At 39.0% G+C, this 19,789-nt stretch overlaps 1 protein-coding gene across 1 annotated transcript in view; it reads left to right on the forward strand.

The window, feature by feature from the left end:
* GRIN2D (glutamate ionotropic receptor NMDA type subunit 2D) overlaps window positions 1-19,789 on the forward strand; it is a 1,088,828-nt gene that overhangs the window by 857,491 nt on the left and 211,548 nt on the right. The window contains exon 10 of the mRNA XM_077457432.1: window positions 10,127-10,252. Within this exon, the coding sequence (XP_077313558.1) occupies window positions 10,127-10,252 (126 nt within the window). The remainder of the gene's footprint in view (window positions 1-10,126; window positions 10,253-19,789) is intronic.

The raw sequence follows: 19,789 nt of genomic DNA on the forward strand, positions 1-19,789 counted from the left end.
TACATACCAGGAAATGTAATTCTTTCATCTGTACTGTTGGGTCCATAAAACTATTTCTGTCTCAGAATAAAATGTTAAGATCTGCCATGAACATTAATAGAAAATTTAGGGTGATTCAAATGCGTAACATCTTTTAGACATTGCCAATTAATTTGCTTTGGATTCAAAAGTAGTGAAGCCTATTCAATGGACCTTTGACAACTGGACTTTTACCTAATCTATGTTGTTTTTTCAAAAATAATTGTATAATCAAAATTACATAATTTATGCTATCAAAATGACATTATACAGTACATATTTACATACAGTAGATGTGGATTTATTTTATCTGGCGTCATAAAAGACATTTAAATGGGCAATCAGCTCTGCAACACGGTTCTATAAAAAATGTAAAAAAAACTGTTAAAACCTGTTAAAGGTACACTCTAGATATGAATATGCAAGTATATATATGAATATGAAAATGTTACATTTATACTAATCAACAGACAGGGAAACTGATTTACTAAAGGAATTAAGAATGTTTCTGTCTCTGCTCTAGTTCCTTTTTCCCTGGACAAAAAAGTAAGAGCACCTCACCTGTTGCCCTCACCAGAGTAAGCCCTTGTACACATGGTCGGACATTCTGACAACCAAATCTGTTGGATTTTGTCCGACGGATTTTGTCCGATGGATTTTGTCCGAAACTGATGCATACACACGGTCGGATAAAGTTGTCGGAAAATCTGATTGTACATAATGTGATGACGTTATTTCATTATGATGGGACTACGTTCAGGCTAGTATCCAATAGCTTTGGTCTAGGAATTTGTTCTGAGCATGCGTGGCACTTTGTCCGTCGGAGTAGGCTACACATGATCGGAGTATGTCCGATTGGAGTAGTTTGTCGGAAAATATTTCCAGCAAGTTGGAAAATTTGGTCCGACGGATATTCAGACGGAAACAGTCCGATGCATACCACACACAGTCGGAATATCCGACAAACGGTCCGATAGGACACATTCCGACGGAATCTCCGACTGTGTGTACAAGGGCTAAGAGGTGAGGGAAAGCTCTCTTTTCCCGTGACAACTGTTTAAGATATCTGTTCAAGATACATTTCCTCTTATTTTGTGCTGCATTTCCAGAGCAGAAGTGAAGGGAAATCTCCTCATGGGTCACAGGCAGTAAAAATACATTTCAGAAAGTTCACCGTCTCAGGTTGGAGGCTATGGCAGAGCTTACTTAGGAGAAAAAATCATTGATATTCTCTGAGAGTCATATCCCCCCCCAGTGATAGAGTGGATAAGTCCCTATAAGACTGCAAATCTTTATTAAAGTGTGGTTGATTATATTCATATTTTAACAACTAATATTAATTATCTCTACACAACCTAGTTCAATATATTGAATAATACAAAAGTAGGTAGTACATCATGCAATAGATGGTTAAAACTTTTTTTCAATCTAAGGTGCTTTTGGCTTTGGAAGGTTAAAGCAGTTGTAAAGGCAGATGGATTTTTTTATCTTAATGCATTCTATGCATTAAGATAAAAAACCTTCTGTATGTAGAAGCCCTCCCAGCACTGCCCTAATTACCTACCCAAGCCCCTTCTCTCTTCAGCGTTGTCTACGATCCCCTCAGCCTTCCTGGACATTCCTCCTGATTGGCTGGGACAGAGCAGCGATGCCATCAGCTCCTGTGGCTGTCAATCAAAGTCAGTCGGCCAATCAGGGGAAAGAGGACATGGCGTAGGTCAAGGCTCCATGTCTGAATGGATACACAGAGCTCTGACTCGGCTTGGATGCCCCCTATAGCAAGCTGATGGCTGAGGGGCACTCAAAGGAGGGAGGGGCTAGAAGCAGTAAAGAGGGACCCGAGAAGAGGAGGATCCAGGCTGCTCTGTGCATAACCAACAGAGGAGGTAAGTATAGCATGTTTGTTTTTTAAACAAGACTTTACAATTCTATTGTGAAAAGTGGTTTAAATAGTTCCATATTCATGTATATGTCACAGACACCTCTGTAAATCCATCTTAAACTGGCAGAAATTGTTCAACAAGTCAAAAATAAAATAAAATATCTAGTAGTAAAATTATCTTTTTTACAAACTTAGTTAAGAATTTTTATTGTCGGGAAACAAAATTAATTCCAATTATAATAATGATTGACTAAAATATAGATTTCATTATATGTCTTAACCCCCATACACACTTTAAATTGTTCTGCTGAGTTTTTCCTTCAGATTTACCAAAACCATATAATTTGAAGTCAAACCTTAGGAGTTTAAATTTGTATGCAATCAGGCAGGCCCTTCTACTACATGGTTTTGGTAAACCTGAAGGAAAAACTTAGCAGAAAAACTGATAGTGTGTACGGGGCTTAAGAAACAAATTTATTTAAATGGAGCATTATTAAAAGGCAACCTGTACACATGTTAAAAAAAACAAAAAAAAAACAATCCTTTACAATCACTCTATTAAACACTGATTTACTATGGGTGGGTATATTTTATGTTATGTAAATGGACACACTGGTTTTTATACTCTATTGATGTGGTGATTTGGTGCTGTCTATCCTGGTTTAAATAAAATATTTGAAAAAAAATAAATAAACATAAATAAATAAACACTGATTTACTAGATGTTTTCAGTATAGGTGGAAGCCAATACGATATGTGAATACACAGAATAAACAGCATACAGTTGCTTCTCATCTGAAATGTGGCAGTCAATTTGTATGGTTTTACAATTAGAAGTCTGCTGAAACGGCAAGCTGTAAAGGCCAACAACCTGTAGAAAGACAAATCCACTAAAAAAACTCTATTTGACCTTTTCATTAAATTGAGGCTCAGCACCATCTAGTGAATGACATTCTGATAGCTGATAGATGTGTACTATTGAGGTTTTCCGGGTGGCTGGATTCGGTTTTGCGGTGTCCCGAGTGATGGGATAATATAATATTCGTTTTTGATGTGGCAAAGTGGACAATTTGATTCCACTGCTGGATTATGGTAGCTATTCTATTAACATGGGTTCCCCTTTTAATGTATTAAGAGACTTTCCTATTTGTTTAAAATAATGCATTGGACCATGCAAGAGTGACACAAAAATCAAGCTAGAAATGAAAAATGTTTCCCTTTTTTGAAAAAAAGTTCAAATGAAATATATTTCAAAATCAGCTTCCTAAAAAAAAGAAAAAAAAAGAAAAGGGCAATGGATGAGTGCTGGCAAAATATAGCGTTATAGTTGTGTTGATACCATTTAGGCTTAGCAAAGATGGAAAACAAATTTTAGTGTAACCTTTTCAAGCAGCATATGGTAACTGATAACTCTGTAGAAATCATACAAATAGTTTTTAGATTAACGATGCTACAGTATATCATAAATGGTGACAACACATTTTACATGACTATGACCAAAAAAACACGAGGGTGCAAACATGTTCCCTTTTTAAATCAAAAGCAATTTGAAGGGAAACAATTTCTGGGAAAATCAGAAATGCTATTTCTTTCTGCAAGAAAAAACATTATACCCAAGACTAAGTATGCTAATTGCTTAATTAATGTGCTCCTAAGTATGAGCTACTGTTAGATCCTGTGCCAGAAGCTTGCTTTTAGGTGCATTATATTAGGGCCAGTTTGGATGCTTCTAAGATCATTCAGAATTGATTGACAGGTGCGTTTGACATACAGTTAACCTCCATTTGATCTGCATTTGATTTCCTAAGTTTGATCAACCTACTTCAAGTTGCTCTTGCGTTACTATTGACTTATATAATGACAGAAACTGTTCTGAGGAAAAACCCTTTTGGCATCTGCTATGGACTGTTTTGTGCCAGATTTTAGATTTGTTAGCCAGTAAGCCCTTTAAGTCAGATTTGCTAAAAAAAAAATGCATAAGTTGTATTGGTAGTGAACCCAAATGTGTGGGACACAATTACTCTATTCAAAACATTTTTATTATTGTACATTTATTTCTGCAATTGTTTATTGTACTTCTTCCAACCTTAGGCTTGTGCTACTTTTTAATATTTAGTAACTCAGTTGTGTTACTGAAATCACTAGTGAATAATCCTAAAGGGGCAATTAAATTCACCAGTTTAACTTTGTACTATTTGAATATGTCCAAAAAATAATGTACATGGCCAGCTTTCGGATCATCCAAATCAATTCCCTTTCTGTTTTTTTCCCTTTTCCTCTCTGAAATACAGGCATACCCCACTTTTAAGTACACAATCGGGTTTATTTACTAAAGCTGGAAAGTGCAAAATCAGGCTCACTTCTGCATAGAAATCAATAAGCTTCTAACCCCAGCTTGTTCAATTAAGCTTGGTTATAAAACCTGGAAGCTCATTGGTTTCTATGCAGAAGTGAGCCTGATTTTGCACTTTCCAGCTCTAGTAAATAAATCCAATTGTGTACTTAAAAGTGAGGTATGCCTGTAGACTAGTACATACATTTGTCTACTGCATTCCCAACATCTAAACAGTGATAGAATTCAATCACCTTGCTGCGGTGACATCAGGCACCCAAGCACCCACTCCAGCACATGTTTTCAGAATGCAGTTGCTGCTGCCTTTAGAGAATACCAAGTAAAACGTCAGCACCAGAATCTAAAATGATGCTGGCTTATTTGAGCCAGAGAGCACTGCGACCTGCAGTGTAAATCTAATGCACATGGTCGGATTTTCAGACGGAAAAGGTCTGATCGGATTATGTTGTTGGAAAATCCGATCATGTGTGGGCTCTATCAGACTTTTTCCATCGGAAATCCAGACGGAAAAAGTATGAGCTGGATCTAAAATTTTCCGACAACAAAATCTGATCTGACTTTTTCCGATTGTTTGTAGAGAATTCCGAGGGACAAAGTGCCACGCATGCTCAGATTAAATTATGAGACCAAAGCTATTGGCTACTAGCCTCTATGTAGCCTCTATGTAGTCCCGTCGTATGCAACGGACATCACCTCATTCCGAACTTTTACAGATTTTACAACAACTTTGTCCAACCGTGTGTATGCAAGACAAGTTTGACACAAAATCCGTCGGAAAAAATCCGATGGATTTTGTTGTCGGAATATCCGACCATGTGTATAACGCATAAGCCTAAAGATAATCAAAGTAGAACTGGACATTGGGAAATGCTTTTGGAGACTGAGAATGCGCAATTTCAAGTTTTTTTAATACTGTATGTATTTTTTTTATTTGATAATAATTATACATGATATAACTATAATGATATATACTGTGCAAAAGTTTTAGACAGGTGTGAAAAAATTCCATAAATTAAGATCCCCCACCATGCTTCACTGTTGTATGCAGAAAAGATTGTATTGCTTTACAACCCTCTGGTGAACAAGCTGCCTATATATTTCAAATTTTGACTCATCAGTTCAGAGCTCCTGCTGCCATTTTGCACCCCAATTCCTATGTTTTTGTGCATAGTTGATTGGCATAGTCTTGTTTCCATGCTGGAGGTATGACTTTTTGGGTGTGATTCTTTCATGAAGACCACTTCTGGCCAGACATCTCCAGACAGTGGATCGGTGTACCTGTGTCCCACTGGTTTCCAACAGTTCTGTGCTGATGGCACGGCTGGACATCTTCCGATGTCTAAGGGAAGTGAGTATGATGTGTCTTTCATCTGCTGCATTAAGATTCCTTGGCTGACCGCTAAGTCTATGGTCCTCAACATTGCCCGTTTCTTTGAGCTTCTTCAAAAGAGCTTGAACAGCGAATATTAAAACCCCCAGTCTGCTTTGAAATTTTTGCCTGGGAGAGAGCTGATGCAGTATAACTACCTTGTGTCTTGTAGCTGTGCTCAGTCTTGCCATGGTGTATAACCTGTGACATGAAACTATCTTCCCCAACCCCATCCTAGCAGAGTTTTGCTGTTTTTCACCCAGTTTTAAGCCTCCTATACAGCTGTTTCACACTGTTACACACTGTCAGCTCTGCCGTCTTGTCCACTAAAAAAGGGTCCTGGGAAACTTGCCTTTTATAGGGAGTGGGCTGGTATATAAGAAAGTCTTCATTATCGGTTCTTCTAGACCACTTGACTACAATTCAAAGACTAGGAAATGCATCACTAGTAATTGGATGCTATAGCAGTGAATGTCCACATTAGTTTACTGAGACCATGCCACAAACCCATGCTCAACCCAAGCCCAAAGCTCATTTCTATTAGACTGAAAGGAAGTAAATAAGAGAAGTCCATTGTTAGGATTTAAATAAACAATAAAATGATTCTAAAGTCTATTTTTTTACCTTAATGCATTCTCTGCATTAAGGTAAAAAAAAACTACTTTCTCTCCTACCCCCATCCCTCAAAACGTACCTGACTCCTCCCACCAATCCAGAAATGTCCTGGCAGCAGCACTCCTCTCCTCCCTTCCGGGTCTCATTGGGGACTCTGACAGTAGTGGGAGTGATAGGGGTTGATTTACTAAAGTAGAATATTCACTTTGCAAAGTGCAACTGCAAGTGCAGTTGCTCCAGAGCATAGTAAATGAGTTAAAGTTTCACTTTTCAAAGAATACCCAATCGCGTGCAAGGAAAATAAAACAGACAGCATTTTCTTTACAAAGTGCACAGTGTATTTGCCTTCAGTAAATTAACCCCATAGACCCCTGCAGCTATCAAGCAAACTCCTGTGAGAGGAAGCAGGAAGGTACCCAGAAGGAGGAACAGACAGCTCTGGCAGGGGATGGTAAAAGAGGAGGTTGCTCTGTGCAATAGTGCAGGTAATTATATCCTCTTTTTTTTCAGGAACAAAAAAAATATTATTTCTTTATTAATATTATTATTACTGTAGTGGCTCATCCATTGTCACTCTACTGGCTAATCTGCAAATATTTATATTTAATATGATAGCAAAATGATTGAAGAGCAAACATAAAAAAATGTGAAAAATGGATGCAAAATTACCTTAAGCACACACTGCTAGATCAGAAAAAAACAATGTCTTTATTCATTTTCTTTAAACAAAGATGGAACTCATAGTTTGATTGTATATCAACAGCTTGTTCATTTGCCCTAATACATACTGTATATTTTGTTTTCAGCATTTAGTTATTTTCATTAGAAATGCACGCATCTTATCAACTTTTTGCTCTAATAATTTGATAAAAATTAATACCAGGTGAATATGAACAATCTGCCCAGCAGCACATACTGAGCTAACAAAAGAGCCATTGGATCCCTTGCCAGGCCAGTTGGAGCATTGTAGTATATGCAACTGCCTTCTGGTAGGAAGCTTCCTTATCCTTACTACTAAGGGGGACAGTGTGAGAATAATCCAGTAAGGATCCCAGTTTTACTTACTGTATATACAGAGGGCTAGGTATTATAGGACAAAGACCCTAATAGGGAAGCAAAATACATTTGATTTTTTCCCATGTTTGCCACTATGCTGCAGTACATGATAATGGAAATTACAGTATTGTCTATGGTGCCCATTCACATCAATGCAACATGATGCAGTGCGATTTATGAAAAAGTACAGGCCCATCCATTAGCGCAGCATAGTGTCTTTTTGACCCCTTAGACTTCAACGGAAGTGCATTAAAAAAGCACATGAAGCATGAATGTAGGTATGTTTTTTATGTGTTTAACAACTGATCTCCTTCTACAAAAAAAAGCTTGACACATGAAAACGCATCAAAAAATGCACATAAAAATGTGCTAAAAAAAGCTCTGAAAAACACATGTGTATAGCACTAGTGTAAATCTAGGCTTACAGAAAGTGCATAAACATCCACATTATTATCCACTCCCAAAGGAGTTTGCAGTCTAATGACCTTAGTGCTGTAGGTCTAGTTTTGTCAGAGGTTACCGTACTTAGACTACCAGCATAATTTTGAGTTGGTGGTGGTAATTGGAAAAACATTGGATTATGAAGGCAACCAACAAAAACATACACATTTACTCAAGAAGTCTGGATTTATTCAGCTAAACATTACCTTACTCACTATCACTTAAGACTTGTTTTCTTGAATGATGCACCACATAAACCAAATTTACATTTTTCTTATAAGCACCTGTTCTTATTGTCGGTAACAGCTGAAATACAGTTTGACAAAGATGTTTAGACACTTTTCTTATTAGGAAATCTGAAGTCTGAAAATAACTTGGACTTGATGTTATCTCTCCTGGTTTATAGTAGAAACAAAGTAAATATTGAATGTTTAGAGGTACATATGTACAGGTTGGCTTTTAATAATGCTCCATTTATATAAATTTGTTTCTAACACATATAATAAAAGCGATATTTTAGCCAATCATTATTATAATTGGAATTCATTTTACTTTTCCTGACACTAGAAAATCTTAACTAAGTATGTAAATTGATTATTTTACTATTAGATATTTAAATTTTATTTTTGACTTGTTGCACAATTTCTGTCAGTTTTGGATGGATTTACAGAGGTGTCTGTAACATATACATGAATATGTAACTATTTAATACATTTTTCATAGATAGAATTGTAAAGTCTTGTTTAAGAGAAAATAAATAAAAAAACAAACATGTTATACTTACCTCCTCTGTGCAGTGGAGTTGCACAGGGCAGCCCAGATCCTCCTCTTCTCGGGTCTTTCTTGTCTTCTCCTGGCCCCTCCCTCCTGTCGAGTGCCTCCACGGGCACCTGAGCCGAGCTGCAGTACTGTGTGTCCATTTAGACATGGAGCTGTGGTTTGGCCCAGCCTCCTTTCTCGCCTGATTGTCTAACTGACTTTGATTGACAGCAGCAGGATCCAATGGCGCCACTTCTGTGTCTCGGCCAATCAAGAGTGGGAGTCCCAGATGGCTGAGGGACTCATGGGGCATCCCTAGTAGATGGGGTTCAGGTAAGTATTAGGGGGGCTGAGAGGGGCTGCTGCACAGAGAAGGTTTGCACAGAGAATGCATTAAGATAAAAAAAAATCTTCTGCCTTTACAACCCCTTTAACTATTTTTGTTTAAACCTAGCACCACTATTTGTAAATTCTGATAAAGTCCACTCACACAATCTAAGGAATTCATAAAAAGTGTCATAGATACCCTTTAGAACTCCGTTGGGGCACAGTACCCAAATTGTCAGTGCTTGCACTCAATTAATTTACCTGTCAGAAAAAGGGTACATGAATCTGTCAGAATTGTTGCACTGAGGTCAGAATGTTTATACTGAACAATCCTTCCTCAGTGAGCCCCCTCCCAGCCACTGCACCCATCACACTGACAGGTGCATGGCTGAGGAGCTTTGTAGTAGGGGTGGGCAGAAGCTGATTGAGAACAAAAGTGAGGTGGACCTTTAAGGAACTAATCATTTAATTCCTCATTGGGTTCCTCCCACCTAGTGACACAGGTCATTTGTCAAATATGGCATTGCTACTTCTAGGTAGTGATATCACCAATATCCCTGGCACCTTTAATTACCTTAAGTTTTTGGCCCAGAAAACTCCCGGCCCATAGCTGAATGGAGCTGGGAATAGAGGCTTGTGCAGGAAGCTGTCACATTGATAATAACTTCCCAGCATAAACATGTCCCACACTGAGCACTGGTGTACCTCTGAATGCCAGCTCAGAGCTGGCTTTAATTCCTGCCAGTTTACTAGATTGTAAACTGGTGATTATTTGTCAAGAATGTGTCTCTCCTATAGCGACAGGTTCTTAAATTGGTGGTAGTTAGAACTACCTGAATTTGGTGGTAATGTTTCTGAAATAGGTTTAAATGCTTGCCTAAATTAGGGGCAGGACATTCTAAATGGATATAACATCATAAGTGTGTTGTAAAGGCTTTGTTGACCTTCCCCCAACTTGCCTGGGGGAAACCATCTCAGGAAAGCGAATTGATATTATATTTAGTATTTTTGCTTATTTAAGATCACGTCTGTTAATAAAATGTTCTGTATACTGCTTAAAATGTTTGTGCCCACATAATTAAAATGAGCTTTCTAAAACAATAGAACAACATCAGTATAAAGTATAACTATTTACAAAAAACTGTGATCTTAAACGACGTTCAATAGTAGGAAGTAGAGGTGATTATGTATGACACACTGCAACTTACTATAAACCAGGTGAAAAATGCTTCTTGAGGATTCGTAATATCTCCTGCATGTTTATTTTGCTGCGTGAGCACTCAGGGGTTTTATCTTATTTTTCCAGAGCCATACAGTCCTGCTGTCTGGGTCATGATGTTTGTCATGTGTCTTACCGTGGTTGCTGTGACTGTTTTCATCTTCGAGTATTTCAGCCCTGTTGGATATAACCGAAGCCTCTCCACAGGCAAGCGTGAGTACTTGAGCTGTGCTATACTATTTCCCCCTTTAACACATACATTGTTTCATGTACTACTTTTTACCTGCTCTAAGAAGATCTCTGGTCTGAATAAAATATATGTATAAAAGAGAGGATATTGCTAAAAAATTAAGAGTGATCACAAAAATAATTAAAAACAATCTAACAAGTAAACCTGTCCAAAAGTAAAAAGTCTTAGAGTGGACACTGTTTTAATAGATATTGCTTTAAATGCCTTTAAATCAGTACAGAGTTAATCATAAATGGGGAACTATAATTATTGTTCCAACTCTAGCGTGTGTGGTGATTTATAATATGATTGGCGCAATCATTTACATGCGTGTGTTAATTTTACTCCTGTGTTTACATTCATGTGTGTGTGTGTGTGTGCGCTTTAAATTTTTTTTAATTAAATCAATTTTTATAAAATTTTACATTTTTTTGCATTTAACTTTATTGCTATCACATTGTGTCAGGTACAATTTATGAAGTTATTATACCCTTAAAGTGGAAATAAACTCCCCTATCGTTTTCAGCCAAGGAAGCTGCCATCTTTGCCTCTGTTTAACCTTCAACTGCTATGGTGCTGCACATGTGATTCGTTATGACACCAGCCATTGGATGGTTTGATAGTTTGGCTGAGAGCACAGCCAATGTGCAGTTAGCATTTCCGGCATGCCTTTTTTTTTTTAACTGTTTAAATCCATGGGTTTACTTCCACTTTAATGCCTCCCTTCACTCTGCTCTAGCAGATCAAGTGCAGGGTTATGTGTGATTTTCTCTGCATCCAGATTTTTAGGCAGGACTTTGCCAGGTTTGAACTTGGAAATGTTTAGAGCTGAGTGCTTCCAGTTTCATAGTTCACACAGTATATTGGAGAATGGATGTTCCCAGAACTCCTCCTGCTCACTATCATGACAGCCTTTGTTGTGGGCAGAGGAACATTACCTGCAAGCCAAACAGAAGTGATCAGGCAGCATTGCCGCTGCCCAGATCACTTTTACAGTATAGTGGTTACATAAAACTGATACAAGCTCATGGCTGCTACTACAGCCATGAGCTTATTTTAACCTCTTCAAACGTTGGACCTACTAGACACAAAGAGCTAAACAAGGGGAAAGCCACTTCTTAAAGTCATGTGCCACATGAAACTATTAACAGGGCAGAATAAAAATGTCTTTTGTAACAGTCTTATAAAAATGAAATGTATATTTTTTCATTCACGTTATTTTCCAAATGACAGATAGTCCTGGGCTTGCATATAGGGAAAAAGTGATATCTGGACCATTCAGGTGTCTTTTTTAACACAGCCATGTGATAAAACTTCCTTTATACATTGGTCCACTGACAACACAAAGTAAATATAGAATATTACATAGATAGTCAGGTTGAAAAATGACGCAAGCCCATCTAATTTATTTATTTGCAATATTTACTAATTGTGTGATTAAAGAAAAATGGCTGAACATAGCAAAGAAAACTATCTTTAGAACACACTTCATATTCCCCTGAAATCATGATTACTGACAGCACTAAGCAAAATAAAAGTAAATACCCGCCGATATAGCACAGAGGTCAGATACAGCAGTTAATGTCTGAATAATGCATGTGCAAGGCTTTTAGAGGTATTCTTTATAAGTAGATGTGTTTTTTAACTGCACAAAAAAACGTTTTTGAAATGCTGTTATGGTATATGACTGGTTTATATGACAAAATACTTTTTTTCATTTTTGTTTCTCTAGTTATTTATTAATTTATGTATTTAATGATTTATTTTTTGTGTTTTTTTTCTTATTTAAATTTTCTCTCGTCTCTTTTTACCCAATTTTATGATGTCTTTATTTTCATAGTGTCCTATATTTAAGATGTAATTTTATTTATCCTCTGTGTTCCTTGTTCTGTATATTTGTGCTGGTGGATACTGTCTGTAACATTAAACTGATTTTTTTTTTTACCAGTGCTAGTGTCATCTCACAGTATGCTATGTCATACGACTATCTTTAATAGTGGTAAAGTGCTGTCTGCTTCCAAAGCTTTTAGAAATACAACTTCCCACAGTAGTCATTTTTTAAGATTTTTCAGAATTTACTCTTTAACAGAGATCCTACTGTACAAGAAGCGGTCTGGAAAAAGGGTTCTTCTTGAAAATGGCAATTGCATAGTCCTGTGTGTTGCTTTCTATTAGGTGAAATACTTATAGAATTATTACATAAAACACAGGTGGCCTTGCTTTTGTTTACCTCTTTAAAAGCACAGCCACATTTTATTTATATGATGTCTAGATATAAGATATTGTTTAAAATGTTTTCAAAGATCTATTTTTTTAATATTTATATATTTTTGGTAGAAGTAGTTTAACCCCCCTGGCGGTATTCCCGAGTCTGGCTCGGGGTGGAATTTCAGTACCATTAGCTGTAACCCCGAGCCAGATTGGGATCGCATTGCAGGATACAGGGAGAGTTACTTAACTTGTCCCCGGATCCTGCGATGTGCTCCCCGCAATTTGTTTTTGCCGTCCTCCGCTCGATTCACACAGTGCCTGAGTGCCGCTGAGCTCCTTTCCCTGTGACGCTGTGACGCACGGGAGCGGAGATCGGCACCAAATTCAAAAAAGTAAAAACACACAATACATAGTGGTCTGTCCAGTGCCCTGCATGTAGTTTTATATTATAAATACAGTTTTTTTTCTGCCTGGCATTTGGAGATTGTCCATAGCAACCAAAAAGTGTCCCTTTATGTCAAAAGTGGTTTTAGACCAGCTAGAAAACAGCGATAATAAATTAGAATCACTTGCAGAATTGAGCAATAGTGATTTGTGGGGAAATTCATCATCAAACGCTAAATCTAATGACAGTGAAAATTCTGCAACTGAGCAAATTTCTGTGTTTTTGATTTGATTACATTATTGAATAATTTGTATTATTATTATATTATTATTTGTTATAATTATTTATAGTTATTTATTATATTATAATTTATGAGTTTGTGTTTCAAACTTTATCATATCCGGGATGAGTTATTCCTAAGAATTGCCGGCCTACAATATAAAACACCAAATTTCCATGCAAATAATGGTATCACTTTCAGCACCTAAAATCAGAAATAATCATACCACCAGGGAGGATAAAGTGAAAGAAAAATATATTTTATGGAGAATTACCATCTGTAAAGTGTTGTTTTGTACTAATAGTGTCAAAACTACAACTAATGCCGCGTACACACGATCAGATTGTCCGGCGTACTTAGTCCGCCGAAACACATTTCTAGCGGAGAATTCGATCGTGTGTGGGCTTCAGCGGACTTTTCCAGCGTGAAGTCCGGCAGACTAAGAAAGAATTTTTGCACTCCAATCTTCCCGCCGGACTTGGGTTTCAGCGGACAATACGTTCGTCAGTATGCTAGTACAGCGGACTAAGAATGACGCATGCTCAGAAGCAAGTACGAAAATGGAAGCTATTGGCTACTGGCTATTGAACTTCCTTTTTCTAGTCCCGTCGTACGTGCTGTACATCATCGCGCAAGCGAACGTCGGACTTTCTGTGTGTCCGTGTGTGGCCAAGTCCGTTCGGTAGAAAGTCCGCCAGACTATCCGCCGGATTGTATGTCGGACTAAGTACACCAGACAATTTGATCGTGTGTACGCGGCATTAGCTGTCTTTACATAATCAAACAAATGTAGTTCTAACTTACTATAAGATAAATTGCACACCTCTATTCAAATGAATCTATCACATCCTTAAAAAATTGGAAAAAGATGTGTCTGTAAAAGAAGACATACGAGTATAATACTTGCCTGTTCCTCCATCATTTCTGCCGATCTACTTACAGTTGAAGAGCTACCGCTGATTAAAAAAATTGTATTAGGATCATTATTAACTAGGATGATAAACATTAAAATAATGGGGGTCCCAAATCTAACTCAGACTGGACTATTCTAAAGTAAAATCCATAGCCTATGGCTAAAATTGGCATCACAATAGGGGAAGCACAGTGGTTAAGTGGTTAGTATTTCTACATAGCAGTGCTAGGGTCATTGGTTTGAATCTCAACCATGGCACTACTTGCTTGAAGTTTGCATGTTCTCCCTGTGCCTGAATGTTTTTTCTCCCATACTCCAAAGACATGCTAGCAGGTTAAGTGGCTCCCGTCTAAATTGGGCTTTGCATTTGTATGTGAGTTGAGGACTTTAGATTGTAAGCTCCTTGTGGACAGGATCTGATGCAAATGAATAATAAATACAGTAATATGTAAACTGACAATGCTGTACCTGTAATACACAATAAATAAATTGCAATATGAGTGTTAAAACAAACATGTACTTTGCCAACTCAGGGTTTGTATTTGCAAGGCATGGTGCAAGGAATACAGTGTCAATATACCTTTTAATGCACTTTTGCTTTGCTGTGAAGAATTATATTAGCACAGTATGCTACTGGATATCCAGTGGCAAGCTGGGAGGATGAAGCATGCCATAGAACTTATTTTCAAGTCATTTAGCACTGACAGTGATTTACATTGAAGACTTTTACATCTTCAGAATACTCCTTTTTCAAAAAGAAATGCCTCAACTGCTCAGCCACTGATGGAAAGAACATCGAGACATAGTCTTCCTAAAAAAGATTACAAATCTTTTAACTTAAAATATCTGACAACTTGCAAAATATTACTGAGGTTACAGGAGAAAATACAATCACAGTGCCAAAGATGTGTTCTTTTTTCATCTGGTACACAGAAAAAAAATACTGGCCCTCCAGAGTTGCACATCCCAAGAGAAATAGATTACTTTTACGATGTAACACAACTTCTATTGATAAGACGAGGGTGTTTACTACAAGCATTACAATATTAATATTATAATACAGTATTTTTATAGTGCTAATAATATGTGCAGGGTTTTACACAGGGGTCAAGTCCTGGGGAAAAAAGTGTGGGAACTCCCACCCAAGATCCACTCCCCCACCAAAAAAAAATAAAAAATGATTCGCTTATATGCACAAATGCTTCAAAAGTGATATTTTTCATCCAATTTTCGTATTGTGTGTATGAAGGTTAACTGTTAGTACATGAAAAAAAAATCCTCAATAAACATAAATACGGTAATTCTCTGAATAATCAGCATTCATTCAATTGTGCTTCCATGCAAATATGAACATCATGTTCTGATCTTTATTGGGGAATTTTATTTTGTATATAGAGTGTTTATGTGGTGACTTTACACTTTTCATTGAACAGAGTTTGGATAAGACAGGGTTAAATGGAAAGGACATAAATTAACTGCACATTATCAGAATGCTTGGGGAGATAGTGAGGTGTTCCTGCTTAGGAGATGTATGTTAGCTTGGGGGGCTGCCAACTCTACAGAGCTCCAACACACACTCGCTGCTATTCCAACCCTTCACATATTTCCACATAAACTTCCCTCCTGGCATTAAACTTTTCCAGGTATTGTGCTCAGCTACCACCCCAAACTGATATTCCTCCCTCAGCTTACCTCTCTCCCTGCATGTCCTGTGAGCAGAATAGCTGATCTACCCATCAGCTAGACTTAGATCTGATCTACCCGTCAGCTAGCTGTGACAGGTAGATTGAAAAGGAAGCTGTCATGGGGCCCCCTGCTGGCAATGCCTGAATGGTCAGCGAGCTGTGCGGCAGCTACTGGTGTAGCACCTGCCACACAGCTTGCATACTTCAAAGTCTTGCAGGACACGGCTGCTAACGGGAACTGAGTTCCTGTTGTGGAAAAAGTACAGAAACTCAGTTTCCATGCGTTCCCGCAGGACTTGAGCCCTGGTTTTACAAAATTAAGAGAGACTGTACAATTATAACACAATCCAGCACAGGAGGGTTCAGAAAGACTTGTTCATGACAGCTTGCAATCTAAATAGAGAAGCATGCAATTCAAAAGGTAATAATTGTTGGGAAATGAGTTCACAGAGAAAGTAGCATTTTAGTTGTCAGGTAGAAGTAGGTTAGACTTCCCCGAAAAAATATGAGCTTTCAAGGATCACCTGAAGGTGGACAGATTAGGAGATAGCCAGATGGATTGTGGTAGGAAGCTCCAGAGGAAGAGAGAGTCCCTGGAATAATCCAGGAAACAACCAATGGAAGGAGTGGGTTATAGAACAGGAAGTCTTGGGACATATGCTGAGTCAGAGTTGTGTCTTGGGGCAGAGTTGTGGATGGCTTTGTATGTTGTAGTTACCGTAGTATTTTGAATTCTGTGCCTTGAGTGAGTGACAGCCAGAGTAAAAGCTGGTACACACTATGAGCTCCGGTCATAGTGGTACACACTGTCAGATCCAGTCAGAGCCATAGTACTTACTATTAGTATAGCGATCTCTCCTGCTGAGCTGCTGTGTTCTAAAAGGGGGAACCCCCCACCCCCGCCAGAACACTTGGATCAACGCTCTCCACCATTGGCTGAGAGCACTAATCGGGAGTAGGTTGGTTGCTGGTTTTCCAGCATTCTCATCTGACAGAACCTGGCTAAAGACTTCTGTTGAAGGGGGTGGCATACACATGGGCCGATTGTCAGCCTTTTTTTTTAACTGACTGATGTCTCCCGACATTGTAGATGAGAAAGTTGGCAGAAACACCAAGCGGTTGGTTAGATAGATGGATTTGCCATCAGCATCCATGATAGATTGAATAGGGGATAGCCTGTTTAGAGGTAGGCCAGCAGGGAGGGAGTTGCAATAATCAAGGCAAGAAATAATAAATATATGTCTACTATATATTATATTTTTTTACATTAAAAACATTTAAAATTTACCTGCTCTATGCATTGTTTTTGCCTAGAGCAGCCCCAAACATTCTCTTCTCGCCCCCCCCCCCCCTCCACCCGAGCCCCACTCTGTGTGTTCATAAGACAATCAAAATGGGGCTCAGCCCCCCCCCCCCCACTCCCTCCTCACTGGTTGTGATTGGCAGCAATGGAAGCCAATGGCTCTCACTGCTGTCTCTCAGCCAATGAGGAGGCAGAGATCTGGGAAAGCAGGTGCTCCTGTAAGAGGAGAGGTCGGAGTACATGATTACACCTGGCAACTTGATTGATCTGAGAGGAGTAATTAATTGCAGTTCTGTTGATCTCAATTGAAAAGTTAGGGCAGAGAGAGGGGTGTGAGAGAGAATTTGAGGGAATAGTATTAGCTCAGTTTTGGAAAGAATGAGTTTGGGGAAATGGCATACATGTAGATATTTTAATTAGTAAGATAATGATGCATGAGGAGACAAAAGGGGTGAGCTGAGAAATGGAAAGATAGATTAGGGTGTCTTTAGCATAGAGTCAGAAGGTTAGCAAATGACCCAGGAAAAAGGTGTAGATAGAGTATATGGGATTGGGGACTGAGCCTTGAGGGAACCCTATGGAAAGAATTGGAGGAGAGGATGAGATAGATTTGTAGGTGATACTATTGTTTTTTTGGAGGAAAGCAGAGTTTTTGAGGAGGAGTACTGTAGGTAGTCCACCATATTAAAGGAAGCAGAAAGGTCTGATAATGTAAATATGAAGTAGTGGCAGTTTCTGTCGAGTGTTGCAGGAAAAAGCCAGACTGTACTCACTCCGAGTTCACTGAAATCACCTAAACTGAAAATCAAAGACTATCCAGTTCACCCATTAAAAAACAACTTGATAAACTCCAAGGCTATATTTTGACTCAGGTAAGATTAGGAATCACGATTCCTGTATTTAGTTAGTGGAATGCACAATATTGTGATACTACTATACATTTTAGGCAGTGCTAGATTAAACCCTATAGAGACCCCTAGGCAACTGAAACATTGGGCCTCCCTTGCAGGTTTCTTTAGTGAGATAACATTGAACTAAGGCCGCGTACACACGGGCGGACTGTCCGTCCAACTAAGTCCGTCAGACAATCCGACAGACAGTCCGTCCTACTTTCGAATGAACGGACTTGACCACACACGATGAACAGACAGTCCGCCGAAAGCTTGCGCGATGACGTGTACAGCACGTACGACGGGACTAGAAATACGACGTCCAATACACTGCAATGCAACCTTCGGCCGTGTATATCCTTTCTGAGCATGCGCCATACTTAGTCCGTCCAACTTGCCTACTCACGAGCGGACTGTCCGCTGAAACCAAGTTTGGACGGACAATATTACGGAAATTCCGAAAGACTTAGTCCGCCAGACTGTCCGCTGAAAAAGTCCGCTGAAGCCCACACACGAGCGGATTGTCCGCTGAAACACGTTTCAGCGGACCAAGTCCGTCAGACAGTCCGCCCGTGTGTACGCGGCCTAAGTAGTGTGCTTGCTGGCCACTATATGGAGATTACAATCATTACTGTTCATTACACATACAGCTATCTCACAAAAGTGAGTACACCCTTCACATTTTTGTAAATATTTAATTATATCTTTTAATGTGACAACACTGAAGAAATTATACTTTGCTACAATGTAAAGTAGTCAGTGTAAAGCTTGTATAAAAGTGTAAATTTGCTGTCCACTCAAAATAACTCAACACACATTCATTAATGTCTAAACTGCTGGCAACAAAAGTTGAGCCCAATTAGCCATTTTCCCTTCCCTGTGTCATGTGAATCGTTAGTGTTACAAGATCTCAGGTGTGAATGGGGAGCAGGTGTGTTAAATTTGGTGTTATCGCTCTCACTCTCTCATACTGGTCACTGGAAGTTCAACATGGAACCTCATGACAAAGAACTCACTAAGGATCTGAAAAAAATAATTGTTGCTCTACATGAAGAGGGCCTCGGCTATAAGAAGATTGCCAAGACCCTGAAACTTAGATGCAGCAAGGTGGCCAAGACTATACAGTGGTTTATCAGGATAAGTTCCACTCAGAACAGGCCTTGCCATGGTTGACCAAAGACATTGAGTGCACGTGCTCAACATTATATCCAGAGGTTGTCTTTGGGAAATAGACATATGAGGGGTGCCAGCATTGCTGTAGAGGTTTAAGGGGCGGGGTGTCAGCTTGTCAGTGCTTAGACCATACGCTGCACACTGCATCAAATTGGTCTGCATGGCTCAAAAGGAAGCCTCTTCTAAAGATGATCCACAAGAAAACCCACAAACAGTTTGCTGAAGACAAGCAGACTAAGGACATAGATTACTAGAACCATGTCCTGTGGTCTGATGAGACCAAGATAAATATATTTGGTTCAGATGGTGTCAAGCGTGTGGGGTCACAACCAGTTGAGGAGTACAAAGACAAGTGTGTCTTGCCTACAGTCAAGCACAGTGGTGGGAGTGTCATGGCCTGGGTCTACATGAGTGCTGCCGGCACTCGGGAGCTACAGTTTATTGAGGGAATCATGAATGCTAACATGTACTGTGACATACTGAAGCAGAGCATGATCCCCTCCCTTCAGAGACTGGACCGCAGGGCAGTATTCCAACATGATAACGACCCCAAACACACCTCCAAGACAACCACTACCTTGCTAAAGAAGCTGAGGGTAAAGGTGATGGACTGGCCAAGCATCTCTCCAGACCTAAAGCCATCTGTGGGGCATCCTCAAACAGAAGTTGGAGGAGCGCAAG

The sequence above is a fragment of the Lithobates pipiens genome, unplaced genomic scaffold, assembly GCF_037356315.1.
Source record: "Lithobates pipiens isolate NorthernLeopardFrog02 unplaced genomic scaffold, aLitPip1_a1.2 Scaffold_27, whole genome shotgun sequence".
NCBI classification, from domain to species: Eukaryota; Metazoa; Chordata; class Amphibia; order Anura; family Ranidae; genus Lithobates; species Lithobates pipiens.